Source organism: Oreochromis niloticus, linkage group LG16, assembly GCF_001858045.2.
Source record: "Oreochromis niloticus isolate F11D_XX linkage group LG16, O_niloticus_UMD_NMBU, whole genome shotgun sequence".
Lineage (NCBI taxonomy): Eukaryota > Metazoa > Chordata > Actinopteri > Cichliformes > Cichlidae > Oreochromis > Oreochromis niloticus.
The window spans coordinates 24751998-24772171 of NC_031987.2; the positions used below are offsets into that span (position 1 = coordinate 24751998).

General features: G+C 37.9%; 1 protein-coding gene across 1 annotated transcript; it reads right to left on the reverse strand.

Annotated features, from left to right (window-relative positions):
- Positions 1 to 9985: 9985 nt before the first annotated feature.
- Positions 9986 to 19649, reverse strand: LOC109197418 (CD209 antigen-like protein E). The gene is made up of 7 exons (XM_019352403.2): positions 19381 to 19649; positions 19205 to 19306; positions 18874 to 19029; positions 15655 to 15797; positions 10999 to 11102; positions 10502 to 10641; positions 9986 to 10044 (listed from the first exon to the last, which is right to left on the reverse strand). The coding sequence occupies exons 1-7, from the start codon at positions 19448 to 19450 to the stop codon at positions 9986 to 9988; spliced, it is 774 nt and encodes a 257-aa protein (XP_019207948.1). The 5' UTR covers positions 19451 to 19649.
- Positions 19650 to 20174: the final 525 nt, after the last annotated feature.

The following is a 20174-nucleotide window of genomic DNA, read 5'->3' on the forward strand; positions in this document are numbered from 1 at the left end:
ACAGCACTTTGCCTTAAGACACTGACATGTACCTTTGTACCTTATAGAGTACAAATGGCCATCTGTAATAAGTCAAAGGAATGTGTGCTTAGTAGTCATAAACATGATATTAATGTCTGTTGTACTGCAACATACTCAATAGTCAGTAACATACATTCTGTGTTAAAATGTAAACTTATTCAGTAGTAATTTATTCTACAGTAAAACATTTTAGGACATTTTGACGTACACTGTATAGTTATGAGCCATTGCTCACAGAGCAATGATTTTGGATCTACAGTTAAACAAAACAAATAAAACAGCCTTTCACTATTTACTTGCAGGAGAACACTTTATCACAGGAGCAGTGGTTCATAATGTTGCTGACTTTTGTATTTGTAGGACAGCTCAATAACCAACACCCCTAAACATGAAGTAATCTTTAAAATTGCGTTTTGTTGTTTGTTGCAAAATTATTTTCTTTCTAAAAAATAAATAAATAAATAAGTACATCTAAAAGAAGCTAGAAAAATTTGCATTTCCTGCGAAAATGCTGGGTAAATGGCGTGTTGCGGAAATCTTCTTCCGAAAACAGCTGAAAAAGCGGAACTATCTGCTGAAAAGCGGTGAAAAAGCTGAACGGTCATGGGTAGGAGTTGAACTGGCGCCACCTGCTGTCAGGGCGCCGCTCATCTTGCATGAGCTAAACCAGTGCTCATCCCAGCTAATTAAACCGACGTGCAGAAGAAGCTGAACTGTCTGCTTAAGAGGGGTGAAGAAGAAAAATTGTGGTAATAGTTAAAAAGCAAAGAATGAAGAAACAGTAACTCAGTAGGTTGAATGCCTATGACATTCACCCAATTACAACTCACGTCATCTCCGGTAATGGTGGTGACAATGGTCACTTGGGAATGATAAATATGAACTCTACATGTTTTAGGACAAATGTGATACACAAGACACGTAATTATGGTACACTACCTTTGTTCCTGAAGTGCGCAACATTTAATAAAGTCCAATTAAAACTTTGTGTCAAATAAAGACTATAGTGCAAGCATAACAGTTACAGGGTAAAAAGTACTCATTGTTAAAAGCTCATCAAAACTCAGAGCTCCTGGCCTTTAAACACAAATTTTATTTTTTTTGAAAAATCTGTAGGAAAGGTTCAGGTGGTTTTGTATGACAAAATATGCACATACAGAGTGAGATCCATTACTGTTTGATTCTCAATTTACACAGCTAATCGAAAGATCTATGTGGCTTCAAAAAGCGAAAAAAGAGGATGCTACAGAAAATGACATCAGCAAACAAAAAACCCAAACCACAAAACAATTGCCAAGCTATTGGCAAGGGAAGCGATTATTAAGGTATTCTGATTCTGATACTAAAGCTGTCAATAATTATAATACTGTGTTGCCTATATTGTCATTTGAGAATGTGCTATATACTGCCAGCAACCCTTTAAATTCCATAAATATATAATAGTTTATATTGTTAAATGGTATTTATGAGATGATGTGTTTCTGGCCATTTTACAGAGAAACACAAGTAATCTAACAAATAGTGTAACAAATTGCTTTCTCCTGGGAGGAATTAAGTAACGTACTACATTAGTTTTAAACAAATAAATTACCATCACTATGTTTTGCCTCATGTGGAGAACATACGGTCTTATAAGCTCTCAAAGTCAATATTATGAGCTATATTAAGAGATCAAAGTGTATTTAAGGTTTACAGTAGCTCAGTTTGCATTACTATGTCTGCTGTTGTGCTGCCATCCTTTAGGATTATCACAAATTAATTGTTACTTCTAGTTTTTTTGGTTGACGATGACTGGAGGGAATTTTATTTTGGTCATTAAAATCCTAAATAACTCGTCAGCCTTTTCTCTGGTGCTCCATAAGAAGAAGTTGGTTTGAGTAAGACTGACATTGTGTAGTCTGTCTTCTGGAAATTGGAGTTTCAGTATGGCAGACATGACACGGTTAAAGGCTCTGACCTCCACACTTCTCTTTTCCTTAGTTTTTTATTAAATTGTCCTTCACACTAGGGGTGGGTTTTGATTATCGATTTATCGATTAAAATCGATTCTAGCTTGAATAACGTAATATCGATTCATTAAAATCATGAATTGATTTTTAAATATAAATTTATTTTGCCTGAAAAGCGAGAATCTCAGGTTGAAACAAAATTTCAACAACCACCAAACAGCTAAAACAGTAAATGAGAGCAGGTACACCAATTCTGCACAAAGACATAAATACAAAGTGCAGACCCGCCAACGGATCAGAAGCAGTGAGATGTGGTTTTCTCAAAATCCTGCTCCTCACATACAAGGTCTTAAATAACCAAGCCCCATCTTATCTTAATGACCTTGTAGTACCATATCACCCTATTAGAGCACTTCGCTCTCACACTGCAGGCTTACTTGTTGTTCCTAGAGTATTTAAAAGTAGAATGGGAAGGAGAGCCTTCAGTTTTCAGGCCCCTCTTCTGCGGAACCAGCTTCCAGTTTGGATTCGGGAGACAGACACTATCTCTACTTTTAAGATTAGGCTAAAAACTTTTCTTTTTGCTAAAGCATATGTTAGGGCTGGACCAGGTGACCCTGAAACCTCCCTTAGTTATGCTGCAATAGACGTAGGCTGCCGGGGGATTCCCATGATGCATTGAGTTTTTCCTTTCCAGTCACCTTTCTCACTCACTATGTGTTAATAGACCTCTCTGCATTGAATCATACGTGTTATTAATCTCTGTCTCTCTTCCACAGCATGTCTTTATCCTGTTTTCCTTCTCTCACCCCAACCGGTCGCAGCAGATGGCCCCGCCCCTCCCTGAGCCTGGTTCTGCCGGAGGTTTCTTCCTGTTAAAAGGGAGTTGTTTTTCGTTTTTGATCTTCTGCAGAATATTTTTAAAGTCATCTGCTATAAAATCCCAGGCCAGGAAAATCTCCTTCATGTTTTTCTGTGTTTTATGCTCTGTTTCTTTGACACAAAGGCATCTGCTGTGATGCTTACACCTTTGATAAAGTCTCGCAAGTGTCAGCTTTCTTTTTATAGATATAAAAATACAGATATGTACTGATACATGATCAGAATTATAATATTTCTGACTGTCTGAGGAAAAATTTCCCCGATTCAAATCGAATCGAATCGATTCTAGAAATCAGTGACGATACCCAGCCCTAATTCACACCTTTCCTTTACCACACAATTTTGTCCTCTAAGGTCAAAGAATAGTGATACGAAAAGGATGTGAACAAACTGATGAGGACTAAGAGGGAGAGAAGACTATTTATTTATCGATGACTGATCGGGGAGTGACAAACAGGAGAGAAATGAGACACCTGTGAAATTAATAACAGATGAAAACAATTTTCAAATCAGGTGAAAACAGATGCAGGAATTAAAATTAATACAGGTCAGAAACAGACATTTGTTTCAAAGTAAAACAGTAAATAAGTAAAATAATTAATACAGACATGAATATAAACACTCAGTTACGAAAAATTACGAATAAGGGAGGAACTGAGAAACACTGCAGGAAATAAAACTAGACTTGAGCCTTGAAACAGAAGAAAGGATCACAAACTGACACTTACTAGCAGATCAAATAAAGACAGAAACACTCAATAACAATAATAATATGATAATAAAAATAATATCACAAGAAAAAGGAATAAAAATGCTAACTCAAACACAAAAAAAACAAACATGAAACCAAACTTAACTACTTACCGTATTTTTCAGGCCATAAGGCCTGATTCCTCCACTTCCATACCATTGATTCATTAATGTTGAATTCTCTCACAGATGCTCTATTCCCATGTTGTTGCAGTATATTAATGACTAACCTCGTATTGTGGATGGATTATCTCAGTTGTTCTCCTGACTGAAGTTTGGTCCGTTTACAGCATCCTGCCATGCGATTGCATTTGTCCCTAACCATCGGTAACCCTCACGTTAACTTTTATCGAATGGAAAAAAGTTAGCGTTCATCCTCCAGCTTCGCTGTTTATATTATGCTAACATAGCTGTGTCGCTAGCGATCACGTAGAATATACCAGCTAGCCCAACTTCAGTAACCCTGCAAATGTCACTACTGTTTAGTTTTCTGCCTTTATTTATGTTGGAAGTGATAGCAGAGATGTACGTTTAAATTTTTTCAGAATTCTCTCTGTCAGAACATGCTATATCATGTTTAGGTGGAAACTAGCGAGCTAACTTCCTGCTAACTTCAAACTCTGTTAAATTTAATAACTTCTGTTTTTATGGATGCCTGGATGTTAAACTCAATTGTTACACCAGGTAAAGCAGCAACGCTGATCATTTTATTAAAGATAAAAAAATTTAGTTTTTAACTCTCAGTGATGCTGCAGTGTTTGTTTGACTTTGGGACCTGAAGCAGACAGAGTTTTTGGACCCAGATTACTCTGCGAGGCTCCTAACTACGGTAGCCATAATGCTCCGACAATCCAGCAAGCGGTGCTGCTTCATAGCTTACCAAAGTCATACTAAAGCATTTTTTAACAGATGTTTGAGCACCGTGTACAACATAAAATTGGTTCGAGGTCAGTAAGCACAACCAGAATTCATACATAGGCGCACCGGATTATAAGGTGCACTGTCGATTTTTGAGAAAATTAAAGGATTTTAAGTGTGCCCTATAGTGCGGAAAATATGGTATATTATAAAAGTAAACATATATATTAAAAAAAACAACAACAAAAAAACACACCCAGAGACTAAACACCTAGTCATTTTTGGCTAATATTGAAATATAGAATTATACTTATTGCAGTCAAAGATAAAACTGCAAAACATTTATGAATAGGTCATCTCTCTGAAATCAGTTGTTTTCTGGAACTTTTTCACAGATCCACTGAAAAGAAGATGAACACGAAAGATCATTCCAAGATTTTTTTTCATCATTTCTGACATGAGCACAGTCCTCTTCTCCACCATTATCAGGCTGACCACTTGCCCAGTACCTAGCAAGTCAGCAACAAAAATGATCTTGAAATCAAGATGTGTGTTGCTTGTGTGTGTGTGTGTGTGTGGGGGGGGGGGGGTCAGAGAAGCTGTAATTAATTTTGCTGAGTATAAACACAATGTACATTATAATCACCAAATTTCAAATAACGATGGGGATGAGAAAAACATAGTTTTGGGTTTGTCTTTTCAGGACATGATGGTTTTTAAACACGCTTGCATAAATTCTGCAGATGGCAAAGCACACCAGTTCAGAACTTCTTCTGACCCCCTGTGGCCAAAACAAGTTATTAGCACACATCTTTAAACTTTTGGTTGTGCAGCTGGGATCCACCCACTGACATGTAAGCTCACCATTGTGTTTAACAACCACCATTGGGTTTAACAAATTTCCTATGTTAAGAAATAAACTGAACCAAAGTGAAGACTTATGTCAGAGTCACTGGAGTCCCATCTACCCATTTCCATGTTCCCTCCTGTTCTTTGTCATTTAAACCAATCCAAACTCCTTCTGTGGTGATTGTAGACAGGAAGTTCTGTTTAATATGAAGGAAAACCTTTTTATTTTACTTTAAAACACCGTTTTAGTCTATGCAGTTTATTGTATCTAAAAGTCTCTTTTAAAAATTCAAAGCCAGCACTAATTAAAACTTCGAATTTTCTTTAACGCATTTCGTGCAACACTGAAGATACATTTAATGACAGCTCACACAGCAAAACACTCACTCATTCAAATCGTTAATTCTTTTTGTCATATTTTTTTCAACAATCAATAAGTCATTGCCACGTTGTGCTGACTTTTTACCGTCAGTTACAATAACTCGTACTGCGTACTAGCTAGCATGACGGAGTTTCTATACAGCTGGGTGGGTGCTAACTCCACAATCGCCCCCACTTAGGGGGCGACCATGGAGTTATTCTGCGTCTTTACGCTGCAGCTGCCTCTTCTTCTCTCATTCTCTCCCCTGTCTCTCCTGTTGCTACTTCAATCATGAAATTGATCAATGATCAGCTGATCGGCTTTTCTCTCTTGTTTGTTTATCACCCACTTTGCGCCAGAAAGAGGAAACCAGCGGATGTTGCGCTAAACAACTGCAGCATGTTTAAGCTCGATCAGCTGTTGTTAGAATTTATTTAATATTAATTTCTAGTATCAGCTGATGTTTGCTGGAGCCACAGCTTTAAAAGCTGCTGGTCATGATATGGGTTTGTATATCTGGTGAGAAGGAAACATGAAGATGAAACCAGGAGATGTCCTTACTGAATCATCAGAGCTGAACAGGTGATAGAGAAACAGGTTTACCTTTTAGGTGACATGAATGAGTTGAAGGGAAGTTATGAACTGTTTCTGAGAGACAAATAACACCAGGATCCTTTTCTATGTAGCTGACAGCTGGTAACTGTGCAGGGGCGGGTCTAGGAAAGTTTTGCCAGGGGGCCAGGCAGGGCATTAACAGGGAACGGGGGGCACAAAGAAATACTTTTCTTTCTTATTCTCATGTAAAATGTCCAGCTTTTGATAAATAATTATCTGAATCTTACAACCAAAGTTTTTATCTGATGTAAAATGTATAGAAATCATATATATACCAACAAGAAAGTGTACATCACTGTCACAACAGTGTTTGCTTTCATTCAAAGGCTTTATGGCTTTTCCTGTAATACCTGGTGGGCCGGTCTCTAGTCAAAATGCCCGGGCCGATTTTTTGTCCCAGTCCAGCCCTGGGCACGACACCCAGTGAATTAATCTGAGAACCAGTGATGGGAATAACGGCGTTACAAGTAACGGCGTTACTAACAGCGTTACTTTTTTCAGTAACGAGTAATCTAACTAATTACTATTCCTATCGTTACAACGCCGTTACAGTTACTAACAAGGAAATGCGGTCCGTTACTATTTTTCAACAAACAGACGGTTGAAACTGTGTTCAGCTTACCACATCTTATATCAGCTGCACAGAAGTAGCTGTAAGTAATCTGGGTGCTACAGCTTTAAGCAGCTGCGCGCTCCCGCAGACGGCAATCACGATCGCTGTCTAGCACAACACCTGGAGCTAAGGGGGCAAAACAATCGAGTGCTGCCGTTTGACTGAGGAAGAATAAAGTAGTCGTGGTAAGTCAATCACGTGACCACTTAAAGACAAAGCAACAAGGTGATATATACCAGTTTTTAAATTGTGTTGATAAGCCACGTAAAACCAGAGTCATGATAAACAAGATATACGCGGCGTTTTTTCCTCAATAGTTTTGCCACGTTAGCGCTAGCAAGCACTCTCTGCTTATGAGCAAAAAACCAAAACAAAACAGGGGAAGTTTTAGGAGTGACGGCGAGAGAGAGAGAGGGAGAAAGAGAGAGAGAAAGAGAGAGGGGGAGAGAGAAAGAGAGAGAGAAAGAGAGAGGGGGAGAGAGAAAGAGAAAGAGAGAGAGAAAGAGAGAGGGAGAGAGAGAAAGAGAAAGAGAAAGAGAGAGGGAGAGAGAGAAGGAGAGAGAGAGCGAGTTTTGAGATGTGAGATTTGTGACGTTTAGCGTGTTTGGAGTGTGTAGTTAATGTGTTGTCTTGTGTAGTTAGTGTGTAGTGTTGTGGATAGTCTTGTGTTGTGTGTCAGAACCATGAGGCGACTGCTGTCTCCAGGTAGAAACAGGAGCGATACACCTGCTGCTGTCAGACCTGCAGGTATCAGGCTGTGATGTTCTCCTTTGTAGTGGAAACAAAATATTTTTTTGGAGTGGCACAAATAATTTGTGTGGCATCTTATTGAAGAACAGCTGATTGTTCTGTAAATAGTTTGAAATGGTTATTTAAAAAATCAAGGTAAATGGATGCAAATAACTTTGTTGTTTGCAAAACTTGTGCATAGGATTTTAAAATTGACAATTAATATTTGCATTTGAAGTTATGAAATATGATTCATTAAACATGTTTGTGGTTGTTACAGTAAAAATATAACTTTTTCTACTCTGATTTTATGGTTTTTGTCTGATTTTAGATCAATTCTGGTTATACAGTATGACAAAATGAGAACATGACTGTAAATTTAGGCACGCGAGGTTGTGATAAAAAGAATGATACCAAACAAGGCAAAGCAAATAGTTTTTAAAGGTAAAATGTGGAGAGAAAATCAAGAGTAGTAAAAAAATGGCCAATTATACCCTGGACCCCAGGGGGTTAAACGTTCTTTGTTTTTTTTAAAGTAACGCAATAGTTACTTTTCCAAGTAATTAATTACTTTTAGAATATTGTAACTCAGTTACTAACTCAGTTACTTTTTTGAAGAAGTAACTAGTAACTATAATTGAATTACTTTTTCAAAGTAACTTGCCCAACACTGCTGAGAACGTGGATTAAAAAATAAATGCCAGCGGTGCACATCGCAAATTAGCTCGCATAGACACATTAGTTGTGCCGCTTCTTAGCTAACAAACCCAACTACCAGATTCGACTTGTAATTGGCTAAAAATCACTTAGCCTACCGGTAAGGGGGACGTTGCTAGCTGGCAGTTTTTTCAAGCAATTTTGAAATTTCCACATTTCGACACTTCAAATGCTTCAGCAGCTGTCCACTCAGCGCAGCATCAACACCACGGAAATACACGGATACATCTGTAGACTCGGATACATCCGTAGACGTAGTTTTCGGGATGTTCAGGTGTATGGACCAATGTTTTATTTTCTGATCAAACCAGAAAGATTTAATGAGCAGCTGGGTTTGTCTTGCATTAACTGGCTGAGTTAATGCCAGTTAATGCGACATCGAAATGCAGCTCATTGAACTGAAAAGCTCGAGTCTGTGGGGGTCAAAGTTTGCAAAACTACGAATGCAGCTGGAATCCACAGCTGTGCGTGTTCATGGAGCTTGCATTTTCACCTGCTGGACATCACTACCTGAAAAGTTTAACTGTCTTAAGAACATTGCAGAGGCCCTATTGACAGTATTTGGCTCTACATATCTGTGTGAGCAGATTTTCTCTCAAACGAAGAGTGACCTCAGGTAGCCGTCTGAATGCTGGACACTCGGAGACCTGTGTCTCTGAGTGGGAGACCAGAGATCACATTAACATGTGTGTCTGTATTAACAAACATACCATATTGGCCCAGTTTATTTTTCTTATCATTGTTGTGAGGAGACCATAAATAGCATTTGCATTTTCTGTTGTACAGTTCATTTGCTGTTCTTGTTATTGATAAAAAGTGTCTTTTTTTTGTTTCAAAATAGCTGATAACTATTCGCTGATAGCTGCCAACATCTGCGAACAAATATAATTCTATAAAGTTGTTCTATATAGTGTGTAACTGTTCATATAGAGCGTTATTAAATTTATTGCTAATGCAATTATATGGCACATTGACTTCTGAGGAAATTTTAGAAGGTACTCGTCATCAGAAAGGTTGCCTACCCCTGCTCTAGAACATTAAACATGTTTTAAAACGCTCATGATTTTTTTTACTTTATTTTGTGTTAACACTACAAAAAATGTATACTTTGAAATTAAAATTCAGCAAAAATGAAAAGCGTTTCATTAAATTCTATATCGAATCACAGAAATCTAATCTGTCCAAAAAGTGTCTGTCTCACAATGTGACAGAATTATAGTTGTTTCAGTGTTTAAGGTCTACATATGTGTTGATTAAATGTTGAAAAGATTAATAGAAACATTTAGTTGTTTTTCAAAATGAGAAAAAGTTATTTACATTGAAAATGGGAGCTTGAATTGCAAAATTTATTTACATCTCAATAACACACACATACATAAACACTATACCTGTTCTTCAGGGCTGTTAATAACCAGCAGATCTGCTCCTCTGTCTCTGCAGTCCCTTCTGGCTGCATCCCAGGAACCAAAGCTTTTAGAGAGGAGATAGCAGCTGTGGCTGTGGCTACAGCTGTGGCTGTGGCTACAATGTAGCTTGCCATCACCAGTGTGTGAATGTGTGCGTGAATGGGTGAATGACTGGGTATGTAAAGCGCTTTGGGGTCCTTAGGGACCATAAAGGCGCTATATAAATACAGGCCATTTACCATTTACCATAGCAGCTATGGTTGAAGCTTCTCCATCCTACAGGACATGTATTTTCTGGAAGAAATTACAAACAAGTAGTATTTGAGTTATTGAATGTTTTTTTTCTGAACTGTATAACAGTGCTTATTTGATTTCTGTTTAATTAATTAAAGTCCTCCAAAGACTTGATCACAAAGATCTAAGCACATTTGATTCACTTAAGACTCACTAGTAAGATTAATAATCATAATCATAATATAACACAACAAACCTTACAATCTACTAATAAAAACATTTAACAAATACAACAATGAAAACATTAAACACTAGCATAAAAAACAATCAGAAACCCCAAACATAACCACTTATATTTAGCCATGCTAAATATATGTGGTTATGTTAGCTTTTTATGTTAGCTACAACAAAACACATGATATTATAAAATAAAACAGAGGACAATTAATATCTAGAATTATAATCAGAGATAAAACTTCAAAACATTTATGAATAAATCATCTTAAAGAAACTTTACTTGGGTTTGGTGTTTTTTCGCAGATCCATTGACGATAATCTGTCAAACACCAACCATCATCCCAAGACCTTCTCTCATCCTTTCGGACATAAACACAGTCCTGTTTTCCACCATTATCAGGTTGTGTTGTTGCCCAGTACCTAGCAGGTCAGTGACAACATTATTTTATTATGATTGAGGGAAAAATGAGCCTTTGGTGTTTGTGTGAGGAGTTTTGTCAGACTGATTTTCCGTCACCAACTTTGAGTTTTTATAAATACACTGTACATTAAGATCACCAAATTACAGATAAAACTGGAGATAATATATATTTCATTTTACTTTTACTACACAAAGTATACAGAGAAACACACAAGCCCAGACTGCACAAACATCTCAACTGATATAATAACTACTGCCTTGGCTCAGTGTGGCAAAAAATTTTGGAAATCTTTTGGAAATTTAAAAGTAATGAATGAACTAGTAAAGTAATGAACTGAACCAAAGTGAAGACTTACATCAGAGTCAGTGGAGTCCCATCTACCCATTTCCATGTTCCCTCCTGTTCTTTGTCATTTAAACCAATCCAAGCGTTTTTTATGGTGATCATAGAGAGAAGGGTCTGTTTAATATGAAGAGAAAACATTTTACTTTTAAACCACAATTTTATCTGCATATTTTATCTATAAACTATGGAATTATTTTATGTCATAAGTTGCACCTGAGAAAAAACATAATCATAGAAAATAATTTCATTTCACAGGCGCAGTTATATTCCTCGCTCCTAATTTCAACAAGCCACATGCTAGAACGTGCAAAAAGAAGCCATCACATAAAAAGATTGTCTGCTTTGCATACACTGCTATTTCTTTACAATTTGAAAAATTGTTTGCCAAATAATTATCAACAGTTATTCTTTTCCTTTGTAGCTGTGGAAATACAGATAACTATCACTGGATTACTTTACTGCTGAACAAATCCTTTAAACTGTCCGCTTAATCTGGTGTACAACATAGCTTTTATGATTTAAAAAAATAATTATAACAGTTATCACTGTTGCTATCATTTTGTGTAAATCTAAAGGGTCTTATAGCTACATAATGCACCATCCTTGAAGCTGCTGCATGCTAGGTGTTTTAAGTTTTTATTAGTGGTTCCAATAGATTAAAAAAAGATTAACTAATCAATCTCACAATTTTCTGTGACCTGAGTGTGAGAATAAGCTCTCACAAGTGTTATGATCCAATGTTGTCAGTGTTTGTTTTATGTGTGATTCCTCCCACCAGAGGATGGCTGTGGGTTTTTCCCCTTTTCTTTCTTAGGGGGTGGACACCTGGGCGTGCCTGCTGAGTAGTTGGGTGGAGTCTCTTCCTGTCCTCGGATTGGATAATTGGTTGATCACCTCCAGTATTTAACCACCAGATGAGAGGCACTTGGTCCCCCCTCTCCCCGAGCCTCCACCATCCAACAAAGAGCCTGTGCTTTTGATTCGTTGTTTCGTAGAGTGTCTTTGCCCATTGATTTGCAAGTATAACCAAGTATAACCTTGTGTGTGTGTGTGTGTGTGTGTGTCTGGCATTAGAACCTTAATCTTGTAAATAGCTATAAATAGATTTGTAAAGTAGCAATTGTGTATTTTTTTTCACCTTGTATATATTGTTCACTGCAGCAGGCGAGAGAAGCCATTTTTGTTGCTTAAGTTTGCTCCTGTTTTTCGTTAGAAAGTTAGGTAAGTGAATTGTCTTTTGGTTGGTTTTCATTTGTGTAGGAAAGCATGGGGACCTTTAGGGAGTTTTGTTTGTTATTTTTGGCATTGCTCACTGCTGAAGCAAATAAATGGCTGTGTAGCACTTTACAAGGTACTACTGTTTGTGTTCTTTCTTGGGTGGTGTATGAGTGGGGCCAATTTCTTGTTGCATTCAATGCACGCCTAGGCTTAGAACGTGACACAAGGCACTGTGGTTGCAGGGGTTGACAGGTACTTGCGTGCAATAGGTGCCAGCCTGGCATGTGCTCCTTCTCTCTTTAACCACCACTGTAGTGGACACTCTCTTACGTCAATTTTGGGCTCTGCTTTGTACAGATTCAGACAGTGGTCTATAGCATCTTCCTCTGTATCTGAATCAGAAGAACCCAGCAAGCAGATGGACATCTTGCTCTTCTTTGGTGATGGTTCCTCTGTTGTCTGAGCAGATGGTTGGTGTGCACGCGTCTCTGCCATCAGAAGGTCATGTACTGAAGCCCACACCTCTCTTCTTTCGTCTTTGGAAAGGCACTTAAGGTCTTTAAACCTGGGATCAAGGGCAGTAGCGATCTTCAGCCATGTGAGATTGCTGCCGTCCCTCCACTGAGCTATGTCTGTAGTAAAAACCTTTTTAAACCTCAAAACGTAGACTGGGTCATCATCTGAGGGCTCCATAATCCTGAACAAATGACACAAGGCTGACAACACCATGAAGGAGGAGACATACTGCTCTTCCCCCAGCAGTTCGGTCACATATCTGCTATAGGAAGATCAAGTCTGTATTTTTCTATTAATCACACAGAGACAAACATAAATAACACATATGAAAATATACAGAGAAGTGGAGGGGGAGAACATACTTGAAGACAAAGCTAGAACACAGAACACAAAGGTAGACATACAATCACGAGAAACAAAATGATTTACCTACAAGGTTCAAGTAGTTCCTCCAGCTTTTGCAGTCTGTGAAGCTCCTGGTCAGTCAACATGGTAAACTTGTAGTTTTGCTGAGCCAGGACGGTGGTCAGCACAGATTTGTTTCTCTGGATCCGCTTGATCATCTCTAGGGTGGAGTTCCATCTTGTTGGAACGTCCTGAACAAGCGGTTCTGTTTGAGGTCCATGTGCAGCTTGCTGTGCCTTTAATTCCTGACCATTTGCTAGACTATGCTTAAAATATCCGACAATCTTGCAACATTTGGCCAGAGCCCTTTCAAATGTGCTGTCATTAAGAGAAACTGTGACAGTTCTTTGCAGAATTTGGGCCATGCAGGGCATGTGTTCAAATGGAAGTAGCCTGGCGGCTGCAACCATGTTACGAGCACTGTCGGTGCCATGCGTGGTTAGTTTGTCCCTGATTTTCCATTTGTTTGCAACACTCAGAAAATGGTCAGCACACGCCTGTATAGTGTCTCTCTTCAGTTTTACTCACTGTTAGTGCAAACAATTGTAAAGTCAAGTTGTTATCAATAAAATGCGCCGTGACCCCCAAGTAATTATCGTTGTTCACCGAAGTCCAGTGGTCTCCGGTGAGACCAACGTTCCTTACTTGTACAAGCTTACTGGACTCCTGAGCCCTCTGGTCCTCATACAAAGCAAGGGGTCTCAACACAATGGTTCCTCTCGAGGGCGGATTGTGACACACATCTCCTGATGCAGCGCGAATGACTTCTCTCAGTCCGTCATCTTCTACTATGCTAACTGGTCGGCAGTTTAGGAATTGGTTAATTTTTCTCTCATATGTTTTGTTATTCATCCACGAGCACCATACTCCTGAAGCCTAGACTGGCGAGGTCCCGTAGAGGCGGATTCAGTTGGGTGTTTTGCTCTCAGGTGATATGCCAGTGATCAACTGCTTCTGTGGTACTTGAATTCACCTTTGCAAATTGTGCTCTTTACTCTCGTTTTGTCCAACAAGCCGTCAGGCAACTTCTTAAAAAGAAACTTTCCACCCGAAAGTCCATCCTCGTCCATGCTTGCATGTGTTAGCTATAGTAGCATGGTATCACTTCTTCTTCTTCTAATCATTTCTGTCAGGCCAAACGCCAGCATAGCGCAATGTTGCCCCTTCCTCCAGAGCTGTTCATGAGTTTAAAGGTCTTAGATTACAGGAAATTAGCGTTAAATTTTTTAACGCGTTAAATGTTTCACGTTAATCTCAACAATTAACGCGTTCATTTTGACAGCACAAGTTTTTATGCTTTGTGATTATACTGTATCTGTGCAGCTAACCAGCAGATTTACTTTAGTCATGTCTGTTGTAGATCCATCACTCTGGTCTTGGGCCTTGGACTAGCACACATCTATTTGCTGTCTGTTGTCACTGCACAAATATTTGTTGTATAATTTTCTTTAAATTATTTAAATTTTAGTTTGATCAGTTTTTTATTCAGTAAAAAATAAATTTTTATTACAGAAAAATGTACAAATGTTCTGCATTAAAATATTCTTCCAACTCTATACAATTGTTTAGTCTTTAAATTGTACACTACAACTGAAGCTGATTCACTGTAGCTAAATCATACCACAATTTGTTAGCTGATTCAAATGATTCTAATTGTGCTAAATGGGATGTACTGTGCACCAGTGAATGTACTGATTTATCACTGGCTTCACTTTAATACTGAAAAACATTTTAAAAAATGTGTAATTCTAGGGCACGTTTTGAAGCTCTCGCATCCAGTTATGGTATGGACAGTTACACGTGTTTGATGCAGACTGAGCAACTTTTTGTTCAAAGGTTTAAATGTCTGTATTTTGGCCAAAGTAAAAGTTTGGCCATCAGAGGTTCTGATGCACACTTCTTTTCCTGATCCTTGTTGTGTTTTTAAGTCATAAAAGCTTTGTAATACTATACAGCTGATTAATGGGACAGCAGTGACGTGGCTTCACAACTTCAGAACTTGCCTTAGATTACTCTGGTTTAAAGGATTTGTTCAGCAGTAAAGTAATACAGTGGTAGTTGTTCGTATTTACACTGCTCCACATCAAACAACAACTCATACAGTAAATCACTAGTTAACCTGCAGCATGCTGTAAATCACTCAAACCCTTAATTCATTTGTCATGTTTATTTTTTCCAACAATCAATAAATCATTGTCAACAAAAACTTGTTGATGCTGTCAACACAAGGTGATCAAGATGCTAATATATTCTCTCAGTGGTGTTACGGCCCTGGCCGTATACAGGATCAGTGTGTGTCAGTATGTCTGTATTGTTTTTCATATGTGTGTACTGTGCCTTTAAGAGTCTCAGCAGGTCCCTCCTTGGGTGAGCTGTTTTGGGTTGGCTTTGACCTGCAGCTCCTGATTGGCCCCACTTAATTAATTCAAATTTTAATTAATTAATGAAATATTTAATTAATTATTTAATGGTGTGTTTATTAATTCATTTTGTCACTCCTGGCCCTTCATATACATAAACACTGTACCTGTTCTTCAGGGCTGTCAATAACCACCAGATCTGCTCCTCTGTCTCTGCAGTCCTTTCTGGCTGCATCCCAGGAACCAGATCTTTCCGAGAGGAGATAGCAGCTATGGCTGAAGCTGCTCCATCCTACAGGACATGTTTTTTCTGGAAGAAATTACCAACAAGTACCAGTTCAGCAACTTAGTGAATGATATTTAAAGAACTATATAACAATGCTCATTTGATCTGTTTAATTAATTGCAATTTTAGTACTTCAATAGTTTTGCTTTTATCAATCACACCAACAAGAACAGTAAAGTCCAAGGGACACATTTCCTGCTGGGAAATTAAAACAGAGTGGACTGTGTCAAAAAATAAGAGGATGAAAACACTCTAGACTAATTGTTTGTGTAATCACTTTGTTGGTGAAAGTTGGACCCAGATCCAGTTTATCAATGATGTGCTTTTTTCATTTGCCAAATATGGCAGTGTTGTGATCACATTCATTTCTGATACTAAACTATTATTGTCTTGGCTGAAATGACCATGTTGCTGATGAGACTGACAACAAATATTATGACTGCATGGTGGTTAGAACTGTTGTATTAGCACTGTGACAGACTGGTGACCTGCCCAGACTGTACCCTGCCTCTCACTCCACGGCAGCTGGGATAGGCGCCAAGCCTCCCAAGACCCTGAATTGGATAAGTGGAAGACAATGCATAGATGTGTCTGTTAACCCACTTTCAGGCCTTTTGTTCACACATTGATATCTGAGGCAATGTTTGAACATCTAAAAACATTTTAGAGATAAAAGACTGAAATTTTCACTGACCTCTATTACCATCAAAATAAATTAGAATCTGTAATACATCAAAAAATTTTTGGCTAGTTAAAATAGCCAAAAGTCCAGCACTCCTGCAAAGAAAAGTGCTTGTATGAATGTTAGACTAGGTCAGGGGTCAGCAACCTTTGACATCCAAAGAGCCACTTGGACCCGGTTTCCACACAAAGAAAACACTGGGAGCCACAAATACTTTTTGAAATCTAAAATGAAGATAACACTGTATATATTGTTTTTTACCTTTGTGCTTTGTGTGAACATCTAAAGTAAGTAAGTAAAGTTTATTTATTAAGCGCTTTTCACAGACAGGCAGTCACAAAGCGCTGTACACAAATATTAAAATAAACAATACAATCAATAGACATTATACACAATGTAAAAGATCAAATGTAAATAATGCAAAGAATATAAAATACGTAGATCAACAAAAGGCTTGTTTGAACTGAAAGGTTTTTAACTGCTTTTTAAAAGAATCCACAGAGCAACTAAGGTGTGTTGCTTATGTAATCCATGAAGTGCTACAGAGAAAATTACATTTTATTTATGTAATTAACACATTTTAAACTCTTAAAGAAATATAACAAAAGGAAAGACACCCAGCTGAACTAAAATGATCCATGTAGCAAACAAAAATTGTTGTGAGCCGCCACTCTTTTAAAAAGTAATTGGAAAAAAAGCACTATGCCGCTAAAAAAAAAAAAAAAAAAAAAAGATATTTGCAAAATTCTGCCTAAATATGTATTTTACCTGGTTAATGTGTGTGGCGGGGCGTGGTCTGCAGTGCCGCTGCATGGGAGTCGGACGCACCTGAGCGGCACCCGCAATCGCGCCTCGCCGCCTTAAAGCCTGTGCTCTCTCTGCTGTTGTGTTGTCGGGCTGTGAGCTGAAAAGCTACAGCCGGCTGTATGCGTACAGCAACCGTGTGTGAAAAGTGGTCAATAAAGAGATGCTGAAAAGCATGTTCATGCAAACATCGTCGAGTCTGCCGTGATATGTTTACAATGAGACTTCTGATCCCGAATCTCGGCGCACAGCGTCCGCAAATCAGGGCTTTCATCTTTACGCAGGACTGTAAGCTGTCATCTGTGAGGCGTGAGCGGTGTTTCTTTTTAACATAGTTCATGGTGGAGAACAGCTGCCGACATAATGTGGATCCGAAGATCCATAATTGACCTATCTGGGGTTGAAAGTCGGCGGGTACACCGGCTTCCGCGAGTGTGACTCTTATTTTGAGCGATGAAAAAAAATAAGATATAATTTTATTTTTATATTTCAAAATGACAATAATCTTCCAATTTAGAACTACAAGTTAAAAAACAAGAACTAAACACAAATAAAATGCACTTCAGCGAAATACTTCTTCTATTTTCCCAAACCACCCGGAGCCGCAAAATAAGGACTAAAGAGCCACATGCGGCTCCGGAGCCGCAGGTTGCCGACCCCTGGGTTAGGTGAATGAGGCATGTTGTATAAAGCGCTTTGACTGCTCAAGCAGAGTAGAAAAGTGCTATATAAGAACCAGTCGTTTAGTTTGTGAGATATTAACGTTCAAACATTGCCACAGATTTCAATGTGTAAAAAAAAGAAAAAAAAGAATTAAAAATAAATTAATGAACCATTTTTCAAAAGATATATATCTTGAAATGTCTTGGATATATTTAAATAATGCTAAATTATCACAGCACCCATTAGATACTTTCAAACTTCAAACTTCAAACCATAAAATTTGTATGTAAACGTGTGATGGTCAAGCAGAATGTTCTAAAAAAGAAAAAGTCTGTTTTAAGATGGAATGACTGTAACTACCTATATTGAGGTCTATTTGTTGTAGATTCATTAATTTATAAATGCAACTTACAATTTCTTTAAAGGAATCGATTTCAGCATTTTCATACTGGTTAGATTTTGTGATGCAGTTCGGCAATGTGGTTCATGGTGGTATTACTGAGGTTAGGTTAATTGGTGAATCTAAATTGTTCATAGGTGAGAATGTGAGTGGGAATGGTTGTGTGTTTCTATGCGTTGGCCCAGCAACAGACTGGCCACCTGTCCAGGTTGTACCCTGCCTCTTGCACTATGGTAGCTGCGATAGGCTCCAGTGACCCTGAATTGGATAAGCACAAGAGAATGGCTGGATAGGAATAAATTAAATGAAATATCCTCCAGCAACTTTCTTGAGTTGACTTTATGAATTTCGAAGAATTTCAGTGAGTGCAAAGTCTTAAAGAGCCACAATCCCAATGACAATGCATATTTGGTCTCTTAATGCAGCATTTAAGTTTGATTAATTTAAGTTAATTACATTTCTTCTCAGTCAGAGAAAAGGAGAACAGTATTTGCTAGAGAATTGAATCACTGACTTTCTGAGTAAAGACAACGGTAAATGAAAGGACTCACTCTGTTTGGACAAACTCAGAAGCCTTTCAAACTCTATGAGATTTTCAGAGAGGTTGGCACGCAGCAGGTCTCTTTCCTCACTCATGACGGCAAGTTTTTTACTCACAGCTGAGAGATTTGCATTCAGGCTGTCTCTTTCCTCAATCATAATGAAGTCTGAAATAAATAAATTAGGACAGGTTTTTGAGACACAAAACATCTTGTGCATTCATACTTAGACTGCTTCTGATTTGTTTTAAATCATAAAAACTTTGAACATTGTTTAGTTTGTCAAATTTTATTCAGCAGTCAGTGGCAGTTTGAACAATTATTTATGAAGAATCAGACTCACAGTGGACACCATGAGTGACAAATCTAGTTAGAAGTAAAACACCCAGCAGACTCCAAAACACAATAACACCTAAATAACGATTCCCCTTACAGCTGTTTGGACCTGAAAAGAGAAGAAAAAGAACTGAATTATGCAACAGTAATAACAGCTGTTAAAATAAATCTATCACTTCGTACCTGTGTGATGTGTTGACGGTTTTGGGTTGTCTTGTTCAGCAGATTCAGCACGGACAGAAATTTCCTCCATTGCTCACACGCAGGCAAATGATTTCCTAAATGGTGAGATGTGTAGCTCAGCGCTTGTAACCTGAAATTATCAGTGGTTTCAAGTTCTTCGCTTTTTGAACTTCCGAGGATGTCACACATTTCAGATGTTGTTGATATGATTTTCACAGCACTAATCGACCAGTAAAAGTGGATCTGATCCTTTCTAAAGATAATTTTGTGTATGACAGTCATATGAAAACTAATAAAAGCTAAATTTCTTTACGCAGTTTTTTTTAAGAACTTTAAAGTTTCAGATTTCAGAATAAAGAAAATGATCAGAAAGTTAGTAATTAAAGTTTTAGGCTTCTGACTAAGACCTTTACGTTCTTATTTAGAAACTATATAGAAACACGCTAGATAGTATTTTTTATCACTTTTTAAAGATGGATTATTTATTGTCATTGCTCGAGAGACATTTGTATGATATGTGATTAAAAATAACCTCAACACAAGAATGAGATATTAACATTACACATGAAAGTGCTCAAAAGGGGAGAATTTCTCTCCCTCTCTCTTGCTTTTTAAAACATCAAGCTTTGTACAAACATTATAATTTCAGCACAAAAACAACAGGTCAGCTCCTAAAAATGTTAGATTAGCACAAGTGGAAAGTGGCAATTAGGAGATCTTTATCTGATTTAGCCTTTGATTGATCAACAGGTTGTGAGAATCCTATTTTTAACTACCAAGAGTGCCACTACCAT

Coding starts and splice junctions, on each gene's coding strand:
- LOC109197418 (XM_019352403.2), bottom strand. CDS start 19,450: ATGGAGGAAATTTCTGTCCGTGCTGAATCTGCTGAACAAGACAACCCA. Junction 19,307..19,380: donor ACCGTCAACACATCACACAG/GTACGAAGTGAT, acceptor TTCTCTTTTCAG/GTCCAAACAGCTGTAAGGGG. Junction 15,798..18,873: donor TCTGAGTTTGTCCAAACAGA/GTGAGTCCTTTC, acceptor AATTTCTTCCAG/AAAAAACATGTCCTGTAGGA.